Below are 19276 nucleotides of genomic sequence, written 5' to 3' on the forward strand. Positions count from 1 at the left end.
TGTGTTATTTCATAGTTGTGATGTCTTCACTATTATTCTGCAATGTAGAAAATAGTTTTAAAAAATAAAGAAAACCCCTGGAATTAGTAGGGGTGTCCAAACTTTTGACTGGTACTGTATACTGTCGTATTCATTCTCTTCAATTCTGTCCATGCATTGCTCTCTCTCTTCAGCTCTCTATCTGTGTGTGTGTCTCTTGCTCTTTCTCTCCCCATTTATTGTGACTCAGAAAGGTTTGCAGCCACAGGTGTCAGACAGACAATGTGAGGGGAACTGGCCTTATCACATCCTTTCACACTCACAGATATGCCACACGCAATCAGTTATCACACACACACTCTCACAAACATACACACTGGCAGCTGGTCCTTTCTCCCTGGCCGTCTCTGTGTCTGTGTGACTTCTGAGGCTCTGCATGAGAATACAGGAATGAGACTGAAAGAGGTGGTGGGAGAAGGTGAAAAAGGTGTGGATATGCCCACATGTAGAAGAGAGAGAATGAATCAGAGAGTGAACATCTATTAGCTGTTCCAAACCCAGATTAAACCAGATAGGAATAACAATGGAGGTAGAGAAAATGTGTGCCAGCGTCTCCTTCTCACAGCCTAGAGCAAGGCCAATCAGACATCAGAGAGAAACAACAACAATTATAACACGTCTATGTATACTTCATCTTTCCGGTTTCCTCTTCTAGTGATATCACAAACAGACAGTTGGTGAACATAAGCAAACTGATCCCACGAGAGCATGTCATGTACATAGGAAAACGTGCCTCCTGAAACGACATCCTCCATCAGGCAAGGAAATTCGCCTAACGCTGAATTCTTCATTCTTGCATGTGTGTGTGATTTTTTTTTTGTTATGGACGAGAGGCCTGTGTGTATGAGTGCTTTCGTGCGAGATTTGTTCTTTTCCATATCTAATGGTGTATATACTACAAAGCAGAATCAATTAGTTTTATAAAAACAAACAAGTTATTTCAGAATTTTCAGGCAAAGTTAGCTGGCTAACTCCTTAATCTCGTTTTGTAGTATATCCCTCTGTTTTGGGCCATGAGGTGGGAGTTTGAATTGTTCCAATTCTACCAGTTCTTACTGTAACTGCACTGCACTTCAGCTATAACCCCATTTCCACTCTATCTATCCACCCACATCTCAGTATTTCCCTCCATTCCTCTCTCTTACCATCTCCCACCACACAAATTCCTCTCTTTCCATTGCCCTTTCATTCTTCGCTCCACTCTAAATCCTTCTACCTCAACCCTCTCCTGACCCTTTCTTCATCCTCTTTCTCACCTTTCCCTCTTTTTTTCCCTTCATTGCAAATGGCTGTGGACATTAGTAGGCATGCACAGCTATATCGAGGTAAACAAGGTGCGGCATTTATAGATTTCAGGGTGAGTGTGTGTGTGTGCATACTGTGTGTGCATACTGTGTGTGCGTGTGTGTGTGAGAATCAATTAGTTAGGAGAAGCAGGGTCTTTATATAAACCTGTTTTTCTCTCTTTTTTTGGCCCAAACAGCAAGTGTCAAATCAGTGATTTGTTTTGGTCACACACCTTAGTAATTTATTTACTAACTTACTAAATAATCACAGAAATGCATAAGCCTAGTGTAGCCTAGTGGTTAGAGCATTGGACTAGTAACCGAAAGGTTGCAAGTTCAAATCCCCGAGCTGACAAGGTACAAAATCTGTCATTCTGCCCCTGAACAGGCAGTTAACACACTGTTCCTAGGCCGTCATTGAAAATAAGAATTTGTTCTTAACTGACTTGCCTAGTAAAAATAAAGGTAAAATGATAGGGGAGGTTACCTAGTGGGCTAAGCCAATATGACAGCTTGGTGGAGAAAGTGAAGTGGGTGTGGGCGGGAAAGACAAAAGGAGTCACTATACAGCTGATAAATAAATGAAATGCTAATCCTTTGCACATGAATGCTCACTCATTCGGGAATAAATGCAATCAATATATATTAACGTCCAGTGTGTTGTCGTGATCTCTGTTGGAATGGTCAGTCTGTGGAGAGTCCGTTCATCAGAGCGTCTCTCTCTCTGCTTCACTGAAGTCTTTTGTGGTTAGACTAGATACTTCAGAGTACCATTCAGAAATGTTCTCATATAATAGATGTTTCAGCGGTTGTCAGTCTTCGCATCCTAGGTTGACAAAATTTCTAGCTGCAGACTAGTAATTATTATCTAAGATTTGTTCTTATTCGGTAGCGATCGATAGTCTCAGAGTTGAACCATTTCCAACCGTGTAGCCAATGCTCCACATGGTATGGTTAGGAATTCAACAACCATTGCAACCTTAGCAGACACTGAGGTTTTTGTGGTCTAAACTCAACCTGTGCCCCCTCAGTGTCCATCGAGGTACACGTGGTCTAAAGAGGATTTCCTCAGAAGGGGGTTTCATTAGTAACAGTAGAAAATGGCTGTTCCATGATGCCAGATCATGTCTGTGCTCACTGGGGTGGTTAAACTTTAAAGGCAATTACAATCCTCTTTCATTAAAGGAGTAACATCACCTTACATCATTTCACAATGATGTAAGGTGATGTTATTCATTTTATACAAGAATTAGATGCAAACCCCGTAATTGAGAGAGATCTAGTTGTGTGTGTTTCCTGTCCACTCTGAGGTCACCAAATGAAACACACAACATACAACATACCCATCCATTATGTGTCCACGGACCACTCCCACCATCTCACAAGTGGACATTTTGTATCAAATCCCCATTTTGGGGATTTAGTAGTTTGCCATGTGAAATCCTTGTTCTCTCTATGCGTCTGTATGGCCAGGGGGAGAGAGTCTCCTCCAGGAATTTTTGACCTGAGATAACAGAACCTGGGTGTAGGAAAGAGAGAGAGGGGATGCCATGATCTATACCCAGAAAGGGACATGTCATGACAGCATGGTTCATGGTAATTCACCTGCTAAGATAATCACATAGACGGGAGATTATCTTCCTCTCATTCCCTCTCTCCCTTTTATCCATGTTTCTCCCTCCCTCTGCTCCACTTATTACACCACCCCTTCTCTCTCTCCTCCATTCTCACTCTCTCTCTCCCCAAATCTTTGTAGAGAATAGAGATGTATCTAAGAGCTGTGGTTGCTTGGTAACCAGGAGACCGACAGTGGTTAAAGCAAATAGCAGTGACTGCAACACTTGGAAATAAGCAAAAAGGGGATGAATTCTGATCTCATTTAAAAGCACTACAATCGAACGCAATTCCCTATTTATGCACTTTTCTTAAGCATGAGAATAGCATGCTAGATCAAATAAATAAAGGTGTGTGGGAGATGTGTCTCCAGATATGCTGTACTCTGACTCTAACTTAATTCCACCATAATTCCACCAACTTTACGTGCAGTGAAACGATGAATAAGGTCAAGCAACCAGTCGGTTCCAAGTGGAACAACATCTACTTCATTTCTTTCCGATGGAAATAACACCATTCTCCGTGCACTGTAAATTACAAGTGGATAAGAGCAATTGATAAGGGCTAGGTAAATTAGTGTTTGGATGAGGGGATTGTAAATATAAATGACATGTTTTAGATCTATTTTACCTTATGATCACTGGAGACAAATGTGAGACCAGTTATATGGCAGCAAACAGAAGCGCATCAACATATCTACTTTTCCACAGTAAAGTTCAAGAAATGCTGGCCTTATAACTTGCCGTTGTTCCATTTTAAGAACCAAGCTATAGGCTTTTGGAGCAAAGTCCAAATGACCGTATAGCACCAAATCTACAGAGTTGATTTGATTTCTAGAATGTTTAATTATATGGCAACATTTTTTACTATATTTCTTTTTTCAATTTGTATAGTGTTAAACATGAAATTTGGTAGCCACATTTTCTGGGGTGGCAGTGTAGCCTAGTGGTTAGAGCATTGGACTAGTAACCAAAAGGTTGCAAGTTCAAATCCCCGAGCTGACAAGGTAAAAAAATCTGTCGTTCTGCCCCTGAACAGGCAGTTAACCCACTGTTCCTAGGCCGTCATTGAAAATCAGAATTTGTTCTTAACTGACTTGCCTAGTAAAATAAAGGTAAAAAAAAAAAAAATAGTTATACGCACATACATTTATAACTGTCACTTTAGTGTTTGTTTCCTTACATTTTGCATCATTAAGTTACATTGTAAATGTAAATTTCTTTCCTCTGACACGTTCGTGTGGTTGTTCATGAGGATCGCTAACAATAGTGGATGAAATTAGGCTAAAGTATAACAACTTCTGCAATAATTTGGGACATGTAGCCTATTTGAATCATTATGGACCGCAGACCATACAGCAGATTAAACCTGGAACCTGGCGCACAGTTCACGATGACTGGATCGTTGCCATCACAGTTGCATGATTAATGGGGATTATAGAGTAGATGTATAGGGCTACTGTTCAAAACCCTATTGTACACTTTTCTCACCTTCCAATATTTCATAGTTTGAACAATTGAAAATGACAACATGACGCTCAGGAAGGAGACGTGTTCTGTCTCCTAGAGATGAACGTACTTTGGTGCGAAAAGTGCAAATCAATCTCAGAACAACAGCAAAGGACCTTGTGAAGATTGTGGAGGAAAAGGTACAAAAGTATCTATATCCACAGCAAAATGATTCCTATATTGACATAACCTGAAAAGCCGCTCAGCAAGGAAGAAGCCACTGCTCCAAAACCCCCATAAAAAAGCCAGACTACGGTTTGCAACTGCACATGGGGACAAAGGTTGTACTTTTTGGAGACAAAAAAATAACTATTTGGCCATAATGACCGACGTTATGTTTGGAGGGAAAAGGGGGAGGCTTGCAAGCCTAAGAACACCATCCCAACCGGGAAGCAAGGGGGTGGCAGCATCATATTGTGCTGGTGCTTTGCTGCAGGAGGGACTGGTGCACTTCACACAATATGAGGCAGGACAATTATGTAGACAATTATATTGAAGCAACATCTCAATACATCAGTCGGGATGTTAAAGCTTGGTCGCAAATGGGTCTTCCAAATGGACAATGACCCCAAGCATACTTCCAAAGTTGTGGAAAAATGGCTTAAGGACAAGTCAAGGTATTGGAGTGGTAATCACAAAGCCCTGACCTCAATCCTATAGAAAATGTGTGGGCAGAACTGAAAACGTGTATGCGAGCAAGGAGGTCTACAAACCTGACTCAGTTACACCAGCTCTGTCAGGAGGGAAGGGCCCAAAATTCACCTAACTTATTGTGGGAAGCTTGTATCCGAAACCTTTGACCCAAGTTAAACCATTTAAAGGCAATACTACCAAATACTAATTGAGAGTATGTAAACTTCTGACCCACTGGGAATGTGATGAAAGAAATAAAAGCTGAAATAAATCATTCTCTCTACTATTATACTGACATTTCACATTCTTAAGTGGTGATCCTAACTGACCAAAGACAGGACATTTTTACTTCATTAAATGTCAGGAATTGTGAAAAGGTGAGTATAAATATATTTGGCTAAGGTGTATATACATTTCTGACTTCAACTGTATATATACAGTACTAGTCAAAAGTTTGGATAAACTAATTCCATGGTTTGTCTTTTTTTTAAACTATTTTTTACATTATAGAATATAGCCACCCTTTGCCTTGATGACAGCTTTGTACACTCTTGGCATTCTCTCAACCAGCTTCATTAGGTAGTGTTAAAAGTTAATTTGAGGAATTTCTTTTCCTCTTAATGCATTTGATCCAATCAGTTGTGTTTTGACAAGGTAGGGGTGGTATACAGAAGATTGCCCTATTTAGTAAAAGACCAAGTCTATATTATGGCAAGAACAGCTCAAATAAGCAAAGAGAAATGACAGTCCATCATTACTTTAAGACATGAAGGTCAGTCAATCTGGAAAATTCCAAGAACGTTTCAAGTTTCTTCAAGTGCAGTCACAAAAACATCAAGAGCTATGATGAAATTGGCTCTCATGAGGACCGCCACAGGAAAGGAAGACCTGGAGTTACCTCTGCTGCAGAGAATACATTAATTAGAGTTACCAGCCTCAGAAATTGCAGGCAAAATAAATGTTTCACTGAGTTCAAGTAACAGACACATCTCAACATCATCTGCTCAGAGGAGACTGCGTGAATCAGGCCTTTATGTTCAAATTACTGCAAAGAAACCACTACTAAAGGACACCAATAAGAAGAGACTTGCAGGGGCCAAGAAACACGAGCATTGGACATTGGACCGGTGTAAATCTGTCCTTTGGTCTGATGAGTCCAAATTTGGGATTTATGGTTCCAACTGCCATGCGTCTGTGAGATAATCTCTAACAAAGATCATTGTGAGGGTGTGGGGGTGCTTTTCTAGTGACGCTGTCTGTGATTTATTTAGAATTCAAGGCACACTTAACCAGCATGGCTACCACAGCATTCTGCAGTGATTCTCCATCCCATCTGGTTTGGGACTATCATTTGTTTTTCAACAGGACAATGACCCAACACACCTCCAGGCTGTATAAGGGCTATTTTACCAAGAAGGAGTGTGATGGAGTGCTGCATCAAATGACCTGGCTTCCACAATCACCCGACCTTAACCCATTTGAGATGGTTTGGGATGAGTTGGACCGCAGAGTGAAGGAAAAGCAGCCAACTCCTTCAAGACCGTTGGAAAAGCATTCCAGGTAAACCTAGTTGAGAGAATGCCAAGAGTGTGCAAAGCTGTCATCAAGGCAAAGGGTGGCTACTTTGAAGAATCTAAAATATTAAATATATTTTGATTTGTTTAACACTTTTTTGATTTCTACATGATTGCATGTGTGTTATTTCATAGTTTTGATGTCTTCATGATTATTCTACAATGTAGAAAATAGTAAAAAATAAAGAAAAACCCTTGAATGAGTAGATGTGTCTAAACTTTTGACTGGTCTGCTGGCTGACAAAAGGGGGGCTGCCACTTGCTCATCGCTGTATTACATAATAAGTAGTACAGTAAGCTTGGACACCAGTCTAAATGTTGGTTACCACGCTTGCTATTTAAACTGTTTTGTGGAGTGGACTGGAGAGGGTAGTGCAGGACTAACATAACAGGATCTACTTCCGGGAAAGATGGACTGCTGACTGATTCCTCTTCAGCCTGCCTGTTAAGGCCTGGTAACACGTGGATCAGCACTAAGGGGGGTATAGTAGTGGTGGTGCTGTGTTGAACCCTCTATTACTACACTATGAGTGTACAAACATAGTCGTCAGCAGCGCAGGGAGAAAAAAATTATCTCAGCATCCCCACACCAAAACATCTTCCCCCCGGGCCATGAGAGTCAATACATAGCTGTATTCCCGCTCCACAAATTCAATCTCACTCAACTATCACCTCACATCAACACATCAGGCAGGTGTAGAGGTTCCCTTTGAGCATGTGATCGCGAGGCGGACTTCTCAGCTCTCTCTCTCGCGCGCTCTACAATGGGCCTGACGTCACTTGGGTTTAAAAACACCCCACCGCTCGCTGAGGTTAGTCTTTACGGTTCTGGCTATCGAGCTCCAGTCACTCTCCCCGCGCGCGTCCATGCTTCACCTGCCCTCACTGTCTCGCCCATGCGAGGGAAACAGAACAAAAACGAGGGCTGTACCTCAGTGGTTTCGAAGAAAGGAACGGTTTTGATTTTCTATAAAGACGGTTTTCTCCTAAAGCTCTGCGTGAAACGAAGGTAGGTAACCTACATTGTCCTTTTACATGGAAACTTAAACTTGGTGAATAGAAGGTATGCTACTTAATTGACTTATGATAATATTGTTTATCAGATTGTTTTGTTATGGGGAGTTAAGTGGGACGGGGTTGAAGTTTTATCCACAATCATAGCCTATTACTCAGTTTCAAGTTTCAGCACCATGGATAGCTCCTCAAGTGCTGCTGTTCCCGTGGTCTCTAAACTTGGACACATTACCGTGTTGTCATAACAGTTTTAGATATCGGTCTTTTGTGAGGTTTTAATGAATCAGGGTTGATGTTTTTACCCTGCAGTTCTTAAGTTGCCCAAGTTTCAGCACCATGGATGGCTCCTACTTTGATGTACACCCATACAGAAGCCTAATATAGCGACATACACTGAGTGTACAACACATTAGGAACACCTTCCTAATATTGACTTGAACCCCCCCTTTTACCCACAGAACCATCGTCAATTTGTCGGTGTTGAAAGCCTTCCATAGGGATGCTGCCCAATGTTGACTCCAATGCTTCCCACAGTTGGCTGGATGTCTTTTGGGTGGTGGACTGTGCTCATTCAACCTCTGAATGGCACACATACACAATACATGTCTCAATCGTTTCAAGGCTTAAAAATCATTTTTTAACCTCCTCACCTTCATCAACATTGGTTGAAGTGGATTTAAGAGGTGACATCATTAAGGGATCATAGCTTTCACCTGGATTCACCTGGTCAGTCTATGTCATGGAAAGAGCAGGTGTTCCTAATGTTTGTACACTCAGTGTATATTTCAAATAAATAGCTAAGAAAATAGCTACACAGACTATTTGAGTTAACCCTGGATAATGAGAGAAAAATGAAATTCCACACAAGATGAATAATTCCAGGTTAATGTTCGTGAACATCAAATTGATACTTACAATGCAGATTTCTTAACCTCCAGGGTCAATTTTCAGACTCACAAGTTGACAGTTACCCTGTGGATAATGCAGAGACAGAGAGTCAGTGAAACTATTCCACAGAAGATGAAGAACAAGGGGTTAATGTTCAGGAACTAGCTATCTAAATTATACCAAAGACTAACTTACATTGGCTGTGGTCTGTCCATATGCAGATGAGGCTCCAGACCAACTACCTTTTTAGCTAGAAATAATCTAGCTAGTTAGCCAGTTCTAGCTATATTGCTCTCAGAGAAACCCAACCCTCACTGCAAGCAACATTTAACATAAACTAGCTAGCTTTGGCAATTCAATTATATCCAACATATACAGTACATGATGTGGTGGCAAGCTAAAACAGCTAGCTAAATTCGAAGGATGCATTTGTAAATTCCCTCTGGCTATCTACCCCTATTTCAGAGTGTACCAGAGTGGTGCAGGTCATGTTCTTCTTTACTCTGGTAAACACAGACTATATCAAGTCAAATTTAAGTTCATTTGTCACATGCACAGGATACAGAAGGTGTAAACGGAACAGTGAAATGGTTATTTGCATAGTTGAGTCTTTTGTTTAAACATGTAGTTAGTTAGCTAGCTAAACAATGAACCATATTCCCAACTCATAATGTTACTACCTGAATCTGCTGGTAGCTAAAGGTAACCAACTATGGGTACCGTTCAATGTTAGCTAGCTATAAATAGCAATGCAAATGGCTCTGAAATACGAATAATATTACTACACAGATCATACATGTAGTGTTTGCTAGTAAGCCAGACAGTTAACGTTAGCTAGCTAGCTAACAGTACGCTTTAACTTGCAATGAAAACTACTTTGACAAAATTAGAAACGTATAATATCAAAAAATGGAGCTAGCTAGACTATCTTACCCGTATACATAGATGAACGCTTCTCCCTCTCTGTCATGGTTGCCATGTTTTCCCTTAGTGAAACTAAACCACAATCTCTCTCTATCTCATTCTCTCTTCAGGAGGGGAAAGCAGACATGTGCGCAGACATGAACAAGACCTTCCTGTATAACGACACCGCAATGACGGTTGTGGTGACCGGAGAGGCTCTCCCGTGGATGGAGACCAACTTTCCAGAGCGCAATGTCTCCACCGCCCCTCTGGTCTTCCCCATCAACCCGTGGGATATCATGCTTTGCATGTCGGGCACTGTCATCGCCTGCGAGAACGCCATCGTGGTGGCTATCATCTTCTATACGCCAACCCTACGCACCCCCATGTTCGTGCTCATAGGAAGCCTAGCCACAGCGGATTTACTGGCAGGCATGGGATTAATCCTCAATTTCGTGTTCCAGTACGTCCTCTCCTCAGAGACTATTAGCCTTATTACTGTTGGGTTCCTAGTGGCCTCCTTCACGGCGTCCATAAGCAGCCTGCTGGCTATAACAGTGGACCGGTACTTCTCTTTATACAACGCACTGACTTACTTCTCAGAGAAGACGCTCCACTACGTGCACCTGATGCTGGTGAGCACATGGGGCGTGTCTCTGTGCCTGGGCCTGCTGCCTGTGCTAGGCTGGAACTGCCTGGACGACCCAAACTTGTGTAGCATTGTGCGCCCACTCACTCGCAGCAATGTGACATTGTTGGCGGTCTCTTTCTTCATAATCTTCATACTCATGCTGACCCTCTACTTCAAGATCTGCAAGATCGTGTGCCGCCACGCGCACCAGATCGCTCTTCAACAGCACTTCTTCACCACATCACACTACGTGGCCACCAAGAAGGGCGTGGCCACGCTCGCCATCATCCTAGGCACCTTCGGCTCGAGCTGGCTACCCTTCGCCATCTACTGCCTGATGGGAGAGCGCGAATACCCGTCGGTATACACGTATGCCACGCTGCTTCCGGCCACCTACAACTCCATGATTAACCCAATCATCTACGCCTACCGTAATGCCGAGATCCAGCGCTCGCTCTACGTCCTCTTCTGCGGCTGCTATCAGAGCAACATAGCCACCCACTCCAGGTCACCCAGTGAAGTTTAGAGGGGTGCTGGGTGAACGTATGTGTGTGTATACCTGTGCATGTTGACAACCGACAATTCGCTTTCAGTTGACCATTAAATCCTTTAAACAAAATGTATGTCTAACAAGCATCTGCACTTTATTGCGACTGAAGACAAGGACACAGTACGTCTGAAATGCTGTGAACAACAGCTTTTGTAAAGAAAAAAAATACGGCATTATGTACTTATATGAGCAAAGAATGAAAAAACTAGCACTTTATTGAATGTATTTGAAATGCCAAAGCAGTATTGCATAGGCCTATATATGCTGGAGTTATTGGCTACTTTGTATTTGTCAGTACTGTGGGTCATTTTTGATTTTGTTAAGTCTATTTGATTGTACGTTTTATACGAGATGAGTATATGAATAAAATGAGAAAATAAGTGTGCGCCTCGTGTTTGACTGCCACATGTTTCTCTGTAAGGGTTCTTTTGCCGCACCTGGGTAGTTTTCTTTTCTCGCTCAGCATCTTCCTATCTTCCAACTCAGGGGCGTCAATTTGGTATGGTAGATTATGGAAGTCTCCATACCCTAGCTCAACACCAACAATTTAAATTAGGCTACCAAAGTCTTTCCAATTCAAATTAAAAGGCAAATGCAGTTGGTTAGGACCATGCGCAATCGCTCAGGAAGGGTGTTTGTCCGGCTGGATGCCTTTGAGAGAGCACATTGACAAAGCTGCAGTGAACAGAGGAACTTTTTTCTCAAAATACTGCAGAGGTGGAAGATGGTTGTAGGTGGCAAGGTAACTGCTGTTTGACTTGACATGAAACTAAACTAGAGTTTTTAATCCATCCCGGTGCTGAGGTAGTGCGTAATGTATCAGCTAATTTTGACGTGTTTGTAGAATGTTGTTGTTTATCGACTGAGGTGAGTGAAGCTACAGCAGCAAGGTGATAATGAAAGGATTACATAGTGAAAGTCTACATGCCCCCTTGCAAAGTCTTCACATTTCGGTGCCTTCATCTTAGAAGGGATTATTTTTGTTATTTTCCATACCTATCTAATCAACCTACTCCACATTTTCAAAGTGAATGACAATTTCTTTAACATTTTTTAAATTAATAATAATTTTAAAAACCTTGATTGTGTATGTCTTCACACCCCAGAGTTAATACTTCGTGTATGCACCTTTGGCAGCCCTAAGATCTGTGAATAATTCTGAACAAGATTTTACCAACATTGCACTACTCTTAGGGCAACATACATCATTTCTTTTGTCAAAATTGCTCAAGCTCAGTAAATTTGGTTCAGAATCATTGATGGAGAGCAATATTCAAACCTTAAGCACATTTGAGTCAGGACTGAGACTGGACCAGGACCACTTAGGAACACTCAACACCTCTTGGCAAGCTATTCTGGTGTGTCTTTGGCATTACATTTTTTGTTATTGTCCAGATGTGAAATAAAACTCTATCCCAGGGTTTTCAGAAGACTGAGGCAGGTTTTCCTCTAAACTGGGCTTTGCTCCTTTGATATTTCTTTTGATCCTGACAAACTCCCCAGTCCCTGCTGGTGACAAGCATATGCAAAAACATGATGCCGCCACCACAAGTCTTGAAAATACAGTGGGTTTCAGGATGTGTTGTGTTGAATTGGTAGTTTTTTTTTCTATTGGATAACAATCTGTTCTTAACCAAGGCAAAAAAATATATAACAGACTTTTTCCTGCATAACATAGGTACAGCAGAGCCCCTCGTTGCATGGGAGACTTTCAAATGTGCCTTCAGAGGTCATGCAAATAAATACTAATCTTTAAAATGAAAACATTTTAAGTCAAAAGAGATAGAGGACCTAACAAAGGAAAAGGAGGAACCAGCAAAACAGATGGATGGCAATAACACTGTACTATAGAGACACAGAATAAGTTAGAGGAAAAACTAAAATAACTGGAGGAACGATCAAGAACGATTAAGTATCACACTTTTATTACACATTCATTACAACGTAAAGCAAGCTTGATTGAAAATTGTGAAAAATGCACCACATTCTTGGTAACACTTTACTTGACACTCAGTGGCATAACACGTTATGACACAATCATAACCATGTCATAATATGTCATAACAGCTGACATAACTTGTCATTACCCGTCATAATATGTTCATAACACTGTCATGACCCATATATTTACAACTGTTGTGACATATATTGCATTATTTTATGGCTGGTTATGATCCTTATTGTAGCAACACACTGTTGGAGGGAAGGCAATCCTGCGCTGCTAGTTAGCTAAGTTTTCATGTCATCGGGTGTAGTTCATAAAGGTTGAAGAGTGTATGTTAGGATGAAGTGTGAATTCATGCCAGGAATAATACGTGTGAAGTTTGATTTCCTCCCTTCTGTATAAGCAGCCAATGAGGTATTTTTTCCTTTATTCATGTGTTTTATCTGAACCCGTTATAATGCCGGTTAAACTGTTATGCATGTAAGCACTTCAGAGTTATACCAAGCTAATAAGTCACTCGTAAGATAAGGTTGTAAGAGTGTGCTTAACTGTATTTTTCATTTACTTTATAGTTCTCACGGAAGGTGATAATTCTGACTAAAACTACAGAATAAAGAAGCCAGTTAAAATCAAGGAACGGTTGTGCTCGTGGTTACTGAAGGGAGCTACAACTGTCAAGAAGCATTATCACCATCGTAATCATATAAGCCAGAAAGGCCTATCACTTACATGCCCATTTATCAGTTATTAGTCAAAAGGAGGGTGTCTTGTCCTGCTCCTGAAATCTGCTTCTTCATTCATCCCAGTCATCAGCAACCGAGCATTGGGTTAGGTGCATGTCTGACATCAATGTGTGCAAAATTAAAATTATAATCTAATATAGTAATATAGCTTTGGCAGCAGCTAATGAGGATCCTAAAAAAAATACAAATACCAATACAAACTGGACAGTTATATCTCAAACTCTTCATTAAAAGACTCATTCATGGACACCCTTACTGACAGTTGTGGTTGCTTTGTGTGATGTATTTTTGTCTCTACCTTCTTGCCTTCTGTGCTGTTGTCTGTGCCCAATAATGTATGTTCCATGTTTTGTGCTGCAACCATGTTGTGTTGCTACCATGCTGTGTTGTCACGTGTTGCTGCCCTGCTATGTTGTTATATTAGGTCTCTCTTTATGTAGTGTTGTGGTGTCTCTCTTGTTGTGATATGTGTTTTGTCCTCTATTTATTGATTTGTATTTATTTCACCGTTATTTAACCAGGTAGGCTAGTTGAGAACAAGTTCTCATTTGCGACCGCGACCTGGCCAAGACAAAGCGCATCAATTTGACACATACTGTACAACAACACTGAGTTACACGTGGAATAAACAAAACATACAGTCAATAATGGTGTGGGGGCTGTGCTTTGGGTGGGGTTATATCCTTCCTGTTTGGCCCTTTCTGGGGGTGTCCTCGGATGGGGCCACAGTGTCTCCTGACCCCTCCTGTCTCAGCCTCCAGTATTTATGCTGCAGTAGTTTATGTGTCAGGGGGCTAGGGTCAGTTTGTTATATCTGGAGTACTTCTCCTGTCCTATTCGGTGTCCTATGTGAATCTAAGTGTGCGTTCTCTAATTCTCTCCTTCTCTCTTTCTTTCTCTCTCTCGGAGGACCTGAGCCCTAGGACCATGCCCCAGGACTACCTGACATGATGACTCCTTGCTGTCCCCAGTCCACCTGGCCGTGCTGCTGCTGCTCCAGTTTCAACTGTTCTGCCTTATTATTATTCAACCATGCTGGTAATTTATGAATATTTGAACATCTTGGCCATGTTCTGTTATAATCTCCACCCGGCACAGCCAGAAGAGGACTGGCCACCCCACATATGCTCTCTCTAATTCTCTCTTTCTTTCTCTCTCTCGGAGGACCTGAGCCCTAGGACCATGCCCCAGGACTACCTGACATGATGACTTCTTGCTGTCCCCAGTCCACCTGACCGTGCTGCTGCTCCAGTTTCAACTGTTCTGCCTTATTATTATTCGATTTATTAATGAACATTTGAACATCTTGGCCATGTTCTGTTATAATCTCCACCCGGCACAGCCAGAAGAGGACTGGCTACCCCACATAGCCTGGTTCTTCTCTAGGTTTCTTCCTAGGTTTTGGCCTTTCTAGGGAGTTTTTCCGAGCCACCGTGCTTCTACACCTGCATTGCTTGCTGTTTGGGGTTTTAGGCTGGGTTTCTGTACAGCACTTTGAGATATCAGCTGATGTACGAAGGGCTATATAAATAAATTTGATTTGATTTTGATTTGAATAATACAGTGGAACAAAATAAAACAAAAAGTCTATATGCAGTGTGTGCAAATTAGGTAAGTTAAGAAAATAAATAGTGGTGAAGTAATTACAATATAGCAATTAAACACTGAAAAGGTAGATCGGCAGAAGATGAATATGTAGGTGGAGATGCTGGGGTGCAAAGGAGCAAACTAAATAAATAAATACCAGTATGGGGATGAGGTAGGTAGATGGGCTGTTTACAGATGGGCTATGTACAGGTGCAGTGATCTGTAAGCTGCTCTGACAGCTGGTGCTTAAAGCTAGTGAGGGAGATGTGAGTCTCCAGCTTCAGAGATTTTTGCAATTCGTTCCAGTCATGGGCAGCAGAGAACTGGAAGGAAAGACAACCAAAGGAGGAATTGGCTTTGGAGGTGACCAGTGAGTGCGTGCTACAAGTGGGTGCTGCTATGGTGATATTATTTTTATATATATACATATATATATATATATATATATATATCATTTTTATCCCAGAGGCTTTTTGCCTTTTGGTAGGCCGTCATTCTAAATAAGAATTTGTTCTTAACTGACTTGCCTAGTTTAATAAAGATTAAATAAAAATATATAAATAAAAATGGACAAACTAAACAAAAGCCAAATCTTCTCATGCTTTGTTGATTTCAAAAAAGCTTGTGACTCAATTTGGCATGAGGGTCTGGTATATAAGTTGATGGAAAGCGATTTTGGGGGGAAAACATACAACATTATAAAATCCATTTACAAAAACAAAAAGTGTGTGGTTAAAATTGGCAAAAAAACACACAGATTTCTTTCCTTATGGTGAGACAGGAATGCAGCTTGAGCCCCACCCTCTTCAACATACAGTACCAGTCAAAAGTTTGGACACACCTACTCCTTTTCAGGGTTTTTCTTTATCTTTACTATTTTCTACATTGTAGAATAATAGTGAAGACAGCAAAACCATGAAATAACACATATGGAGAATCATGTAGTAACCCACACATTGTTTAAAAAATCTAAATATATTTTATATTTTTATTCTTCAAAGTAGCCACCCTTTGCATTGATGACAGCTTGCACACTCTTAGCATTCTCTCAACCAGCTTCATGAGGTAGTCACTTGGAATGCATTTCAATTAACAGGTGTGCCTTGCTAAAAGTTGTGGAATTTCTTTCCTTCTTAATGCGTTTGAGCAAATCAGTTGTGTTGTGGTGGTGTACAAAATATAGCCCTATTTGGTAAAAGGTCTAGTCCATATTATGGCAAGAAGTGCTCAAATAGCAAAGAGAAACAATATCCCATCATTACTTTAATACATGAAGGTCAGTCAACCTGGAACATTTCAAAAACTTTTAATGTTTCTTCAAGCTCAGTCACAAAAACCATCAAGCGCTATGATGAAACTGGCTCTCATGAGAACCAACACAGGAAAGGAAGACCCAGAGTTACCTCTGCTGAAAAGGATAAGTTCATTAAAGTTAACTGCACTTCAGACTGCTTCCCAAATAAATGCTTCACAGAGTTCAAGTAACAGACACATCTCAACATCAACTGTTCAGAGGAGACTACGTGAATCAGGCCTTCATGGTCGAATTGCTACAAAGAAACCACTACTAAAGGACAGCAATAAAAAGCAAAGACTTGCTTGGGCCAAGAAACACAAGCAATGGACATTAGACTGGTGGACATTTGTCCTATGGTCTGATGAGTCCAAAGTTTAGATTTTTGGTTCCAACCACCGTGTCTTTGTGAGATGCAGAGTAGGTAAATGTGTGGATCCCACTGTAAAGCATGGAAGAGGAGGTGTGATGGTGTAGGGGTGCTTTGTTGGTGCCAATTATCCAAAACACATCTCCAAAATGTTTAACCTCTACGGCAGTGGTTCCCAAACCTTTTATAGTCCCGTACCCCTTCAAACATTCAACTTCCTGCTGCGTACCCCCTCTTGCACCAGGGTCAGCACACTCTCAAATGTTGTTTTTACCATCATTGTAAGCCTGCCACACACACACACTATACAATACATTTATTATTAAACATAAGAATGAGTGTGAGATTTTGTTACAACCCGGCTCATGGGAAGTAAGAAACTATAAGAAACGCCTCACAAGTACCCGCAAAACACCAGTCTCAATGTCAACAGTGAAGAGGTGACTCCGGTGATTAGAGGGACAATAAGAGTGCTGAGTTTGGTAAGTTTGGTAAGCTACTATTAGCCATCATCAGCATCCAAGCTTGGGGAAGCCTAATTACCGTGACTAAGCAGTCACATGAAATTTGACTACCGCCATGACTGCCAGTGTTTTGGTAATACAGTCACCATAACAGCCCCAATCTGAAGTCAAATGTTGAATGTTTGCAGATGGTCGGGTGCTTCTGTCCCCAACCAAGGAGTGCCTACAGCTATAGTTATAGAACCCATTAACCTTTATGGTTGTCTAGTCTAGTCCACTCACCAACCAAGAATTCACAGAAAGGGACAAACATCAAATTGCAGAATTCTGCAAAAGCGTCCTCTGTGTACAACATAAAACCCCAAACAATGCATGCAGAGCAGAATTAGGACGATTCCCACTAATTATCAAAATTCAGAAAAGGGCCTACAGCAATAAAAAAAGATCCAGAAAATAGCAATTAAATTCTACAACTACATAAAAACAAGTGCTTATCAAGCCTTCCATAACAAAGCCCTCACCTAAAGAGAGATGAACCTGGAGAAGAGTCCCCTCTACCAGTTGGTTCATAAACACAAACAGGCCCCACAGAGCCCCAAGACAGCAACACAATTAGACCCAATCAAATGATGAGAAAACAAAAAGACAATTACTTGACCTATTGGAAAGTATGTACAAAACAACTGAGCAAACTGGAAAGCTATTTGGCCCTAAATAGAGACTAAACCGTAGCAGAATGCCTGACCACTGTGACTGACCGAAAATTAAGGAAAGCTTTGACTATGTATAGACTCAGTGAAAGGCCAGCGTAGGCATACCTGGCTCTCATGAGAAGACAGGCCATGTGCACACTGCCCACAAAATGAGGTGGAAACTGAGCTGTACTTCCTAACCTCCTGCCAAATGTATGACCATATTTGGGATACATATTTCCCTCAGATTACACAGAGCTACAAAGAATTTGAAAACATATCCAAATTTAATAAACTCCCATATCTTCTGGGTGAAATACCACTGCACCATCACAGAAGCAAGATTTGTGACCTGTTGTCACAAGAAAAGAACAAACAACGTGGTAAATACAACCCATATTTATGTTTATTTATTTCCCCTTATTACTGTAACTATTTGCACATCTTTACAACACTGTACATAGCCATAATATGACATTTGAAATGTCTCTATTCCTTAGAAAATTTTGTGAGTAATGTCTACTGTTCATTTTGTATTATTACTCTATTTCATTTTCTTTGGCAATGTAAACATACAGTATGTTTCCCATGGCAATAAAGCCCTTTGATTTGAATTAGAGAGAGAGAGAGGGAGAGAGAGAGAGAGAGAGAGAGAGAGAGAGAGAGAGAGAGAGTCAATGGTAGGCTTCGAGGGGACACCTGTGGTAGGTACACCTATAGCTCATCTCTTGACAGTAGTACTGTAGACTATTTTATCACTGACCTCAACCCAGAGTCTCTCAGAGCATTCACAGTCAGCCCACTGACACCCCTATCAGACCACAGCAAAATCACAGTCTACTTGAACAGAGCAATACTCAATCATGAGGCATCAAAGCCAAAGGAACTGAGTAACATTAAGGAATGCTATAGATGGAAGGAATGCAGTTTGGAAACCAACCAAAAAACTATTAGGCAACAACAAATTCAATCCCTTTTAGACAATTTCCTGGGTAAAACGTTCCACTGTAATAGTGAAGGTGTAAACTTGGCAGTAGAACATCTTAACAGTATATTTGACCTCTCAGCTTCCCTATCAAATCTAAAAATCTCAAATAGAAAACCGAAGAAAATGAACAACAATGACAAATGGTTTGATGAAGAATGCAAAAATCGAAGAAAGAAATTGAGAAACCTGTCCAACCAAAAACATAGAGACCGGCAAAACCTGAGTCTACACCTTCACGATGGTGAATCACTAAAACAATACAGAAATACACTACGGAAAAAGGAACAGCACGTCAGAAAACAGCTCAATGTAATTGAAGAATCGATAGACTAACCACTTCTGGGAAAATTGGAAAACACTAAACAACACGAAGAATGATCCATCCAAAATGAAGACGTATGGGTAAACCACTTCTCCAATCTTTTTGGCTCTATAACAAAGGATAAAGAGCAAAAACATATCCAGAATAAAATACAAATCTTAGAATTAACTATTAAAGACTACCAGAACCCACTGGATTCTCCAATTACCTTGAATGAGCTACAGGACAAAA

The 19276-nt window shown here is 41.0% G+C and overlaps 1 protein-coding gene across 1 annotated transcript; it reads left to right on the forward strand.

Annotated features, from left to right (window-relative positions):
- The first annotated feature begins 7489 nt into the window (after nucleotides 1-7489).
- LOC135505529 (G-protein coupled receptor 6-like) lies at nucleotides 7490-11025 on the forward strand. Its single transcript, XM_064924598.1, has 2 exons — nucleotides 7490-7663; nucleotides 9591-11025. Exon 2 carries the CDS (start codon nucleotides 9606-9608, stop codon nucleotides 10614-10616), a length of 1011 nt encoding a protein of 336 aa, XP_064780670.1. The 5' UTR covers nucleotides 7490-7663; nucleotides 9591-9605; the 3' UTR covers nucleotides 10617-11025.
- Nucleotides 11026-19276: the final 8251 nt, after the last annotated feature.

Source organism: Oncorhynchus masou, chromosome 19 (assembly GCF_036934945.1).
Source record: "Oncorhynchus masou masou isolate Uvic2021 chromosome 19, UVic_Omas_1.1, whole genome shotgun sequence".
Classification (NCBI taxonomy): Eukaryota; Metazoa; Chordata; class Actinopteri; order Salmoniformes; family Salmonidae; genus Oncorhynchus; species Oncorhynchus masou.

Coding starts and splice junctions, on each gene's coding strand:
- LOC135505529 (XM_064924598.1), top strand. CDS start 9,606: ATGTGCGCAGACATGAACAAGACCTTCCTGTATAACGACACCGCAATG.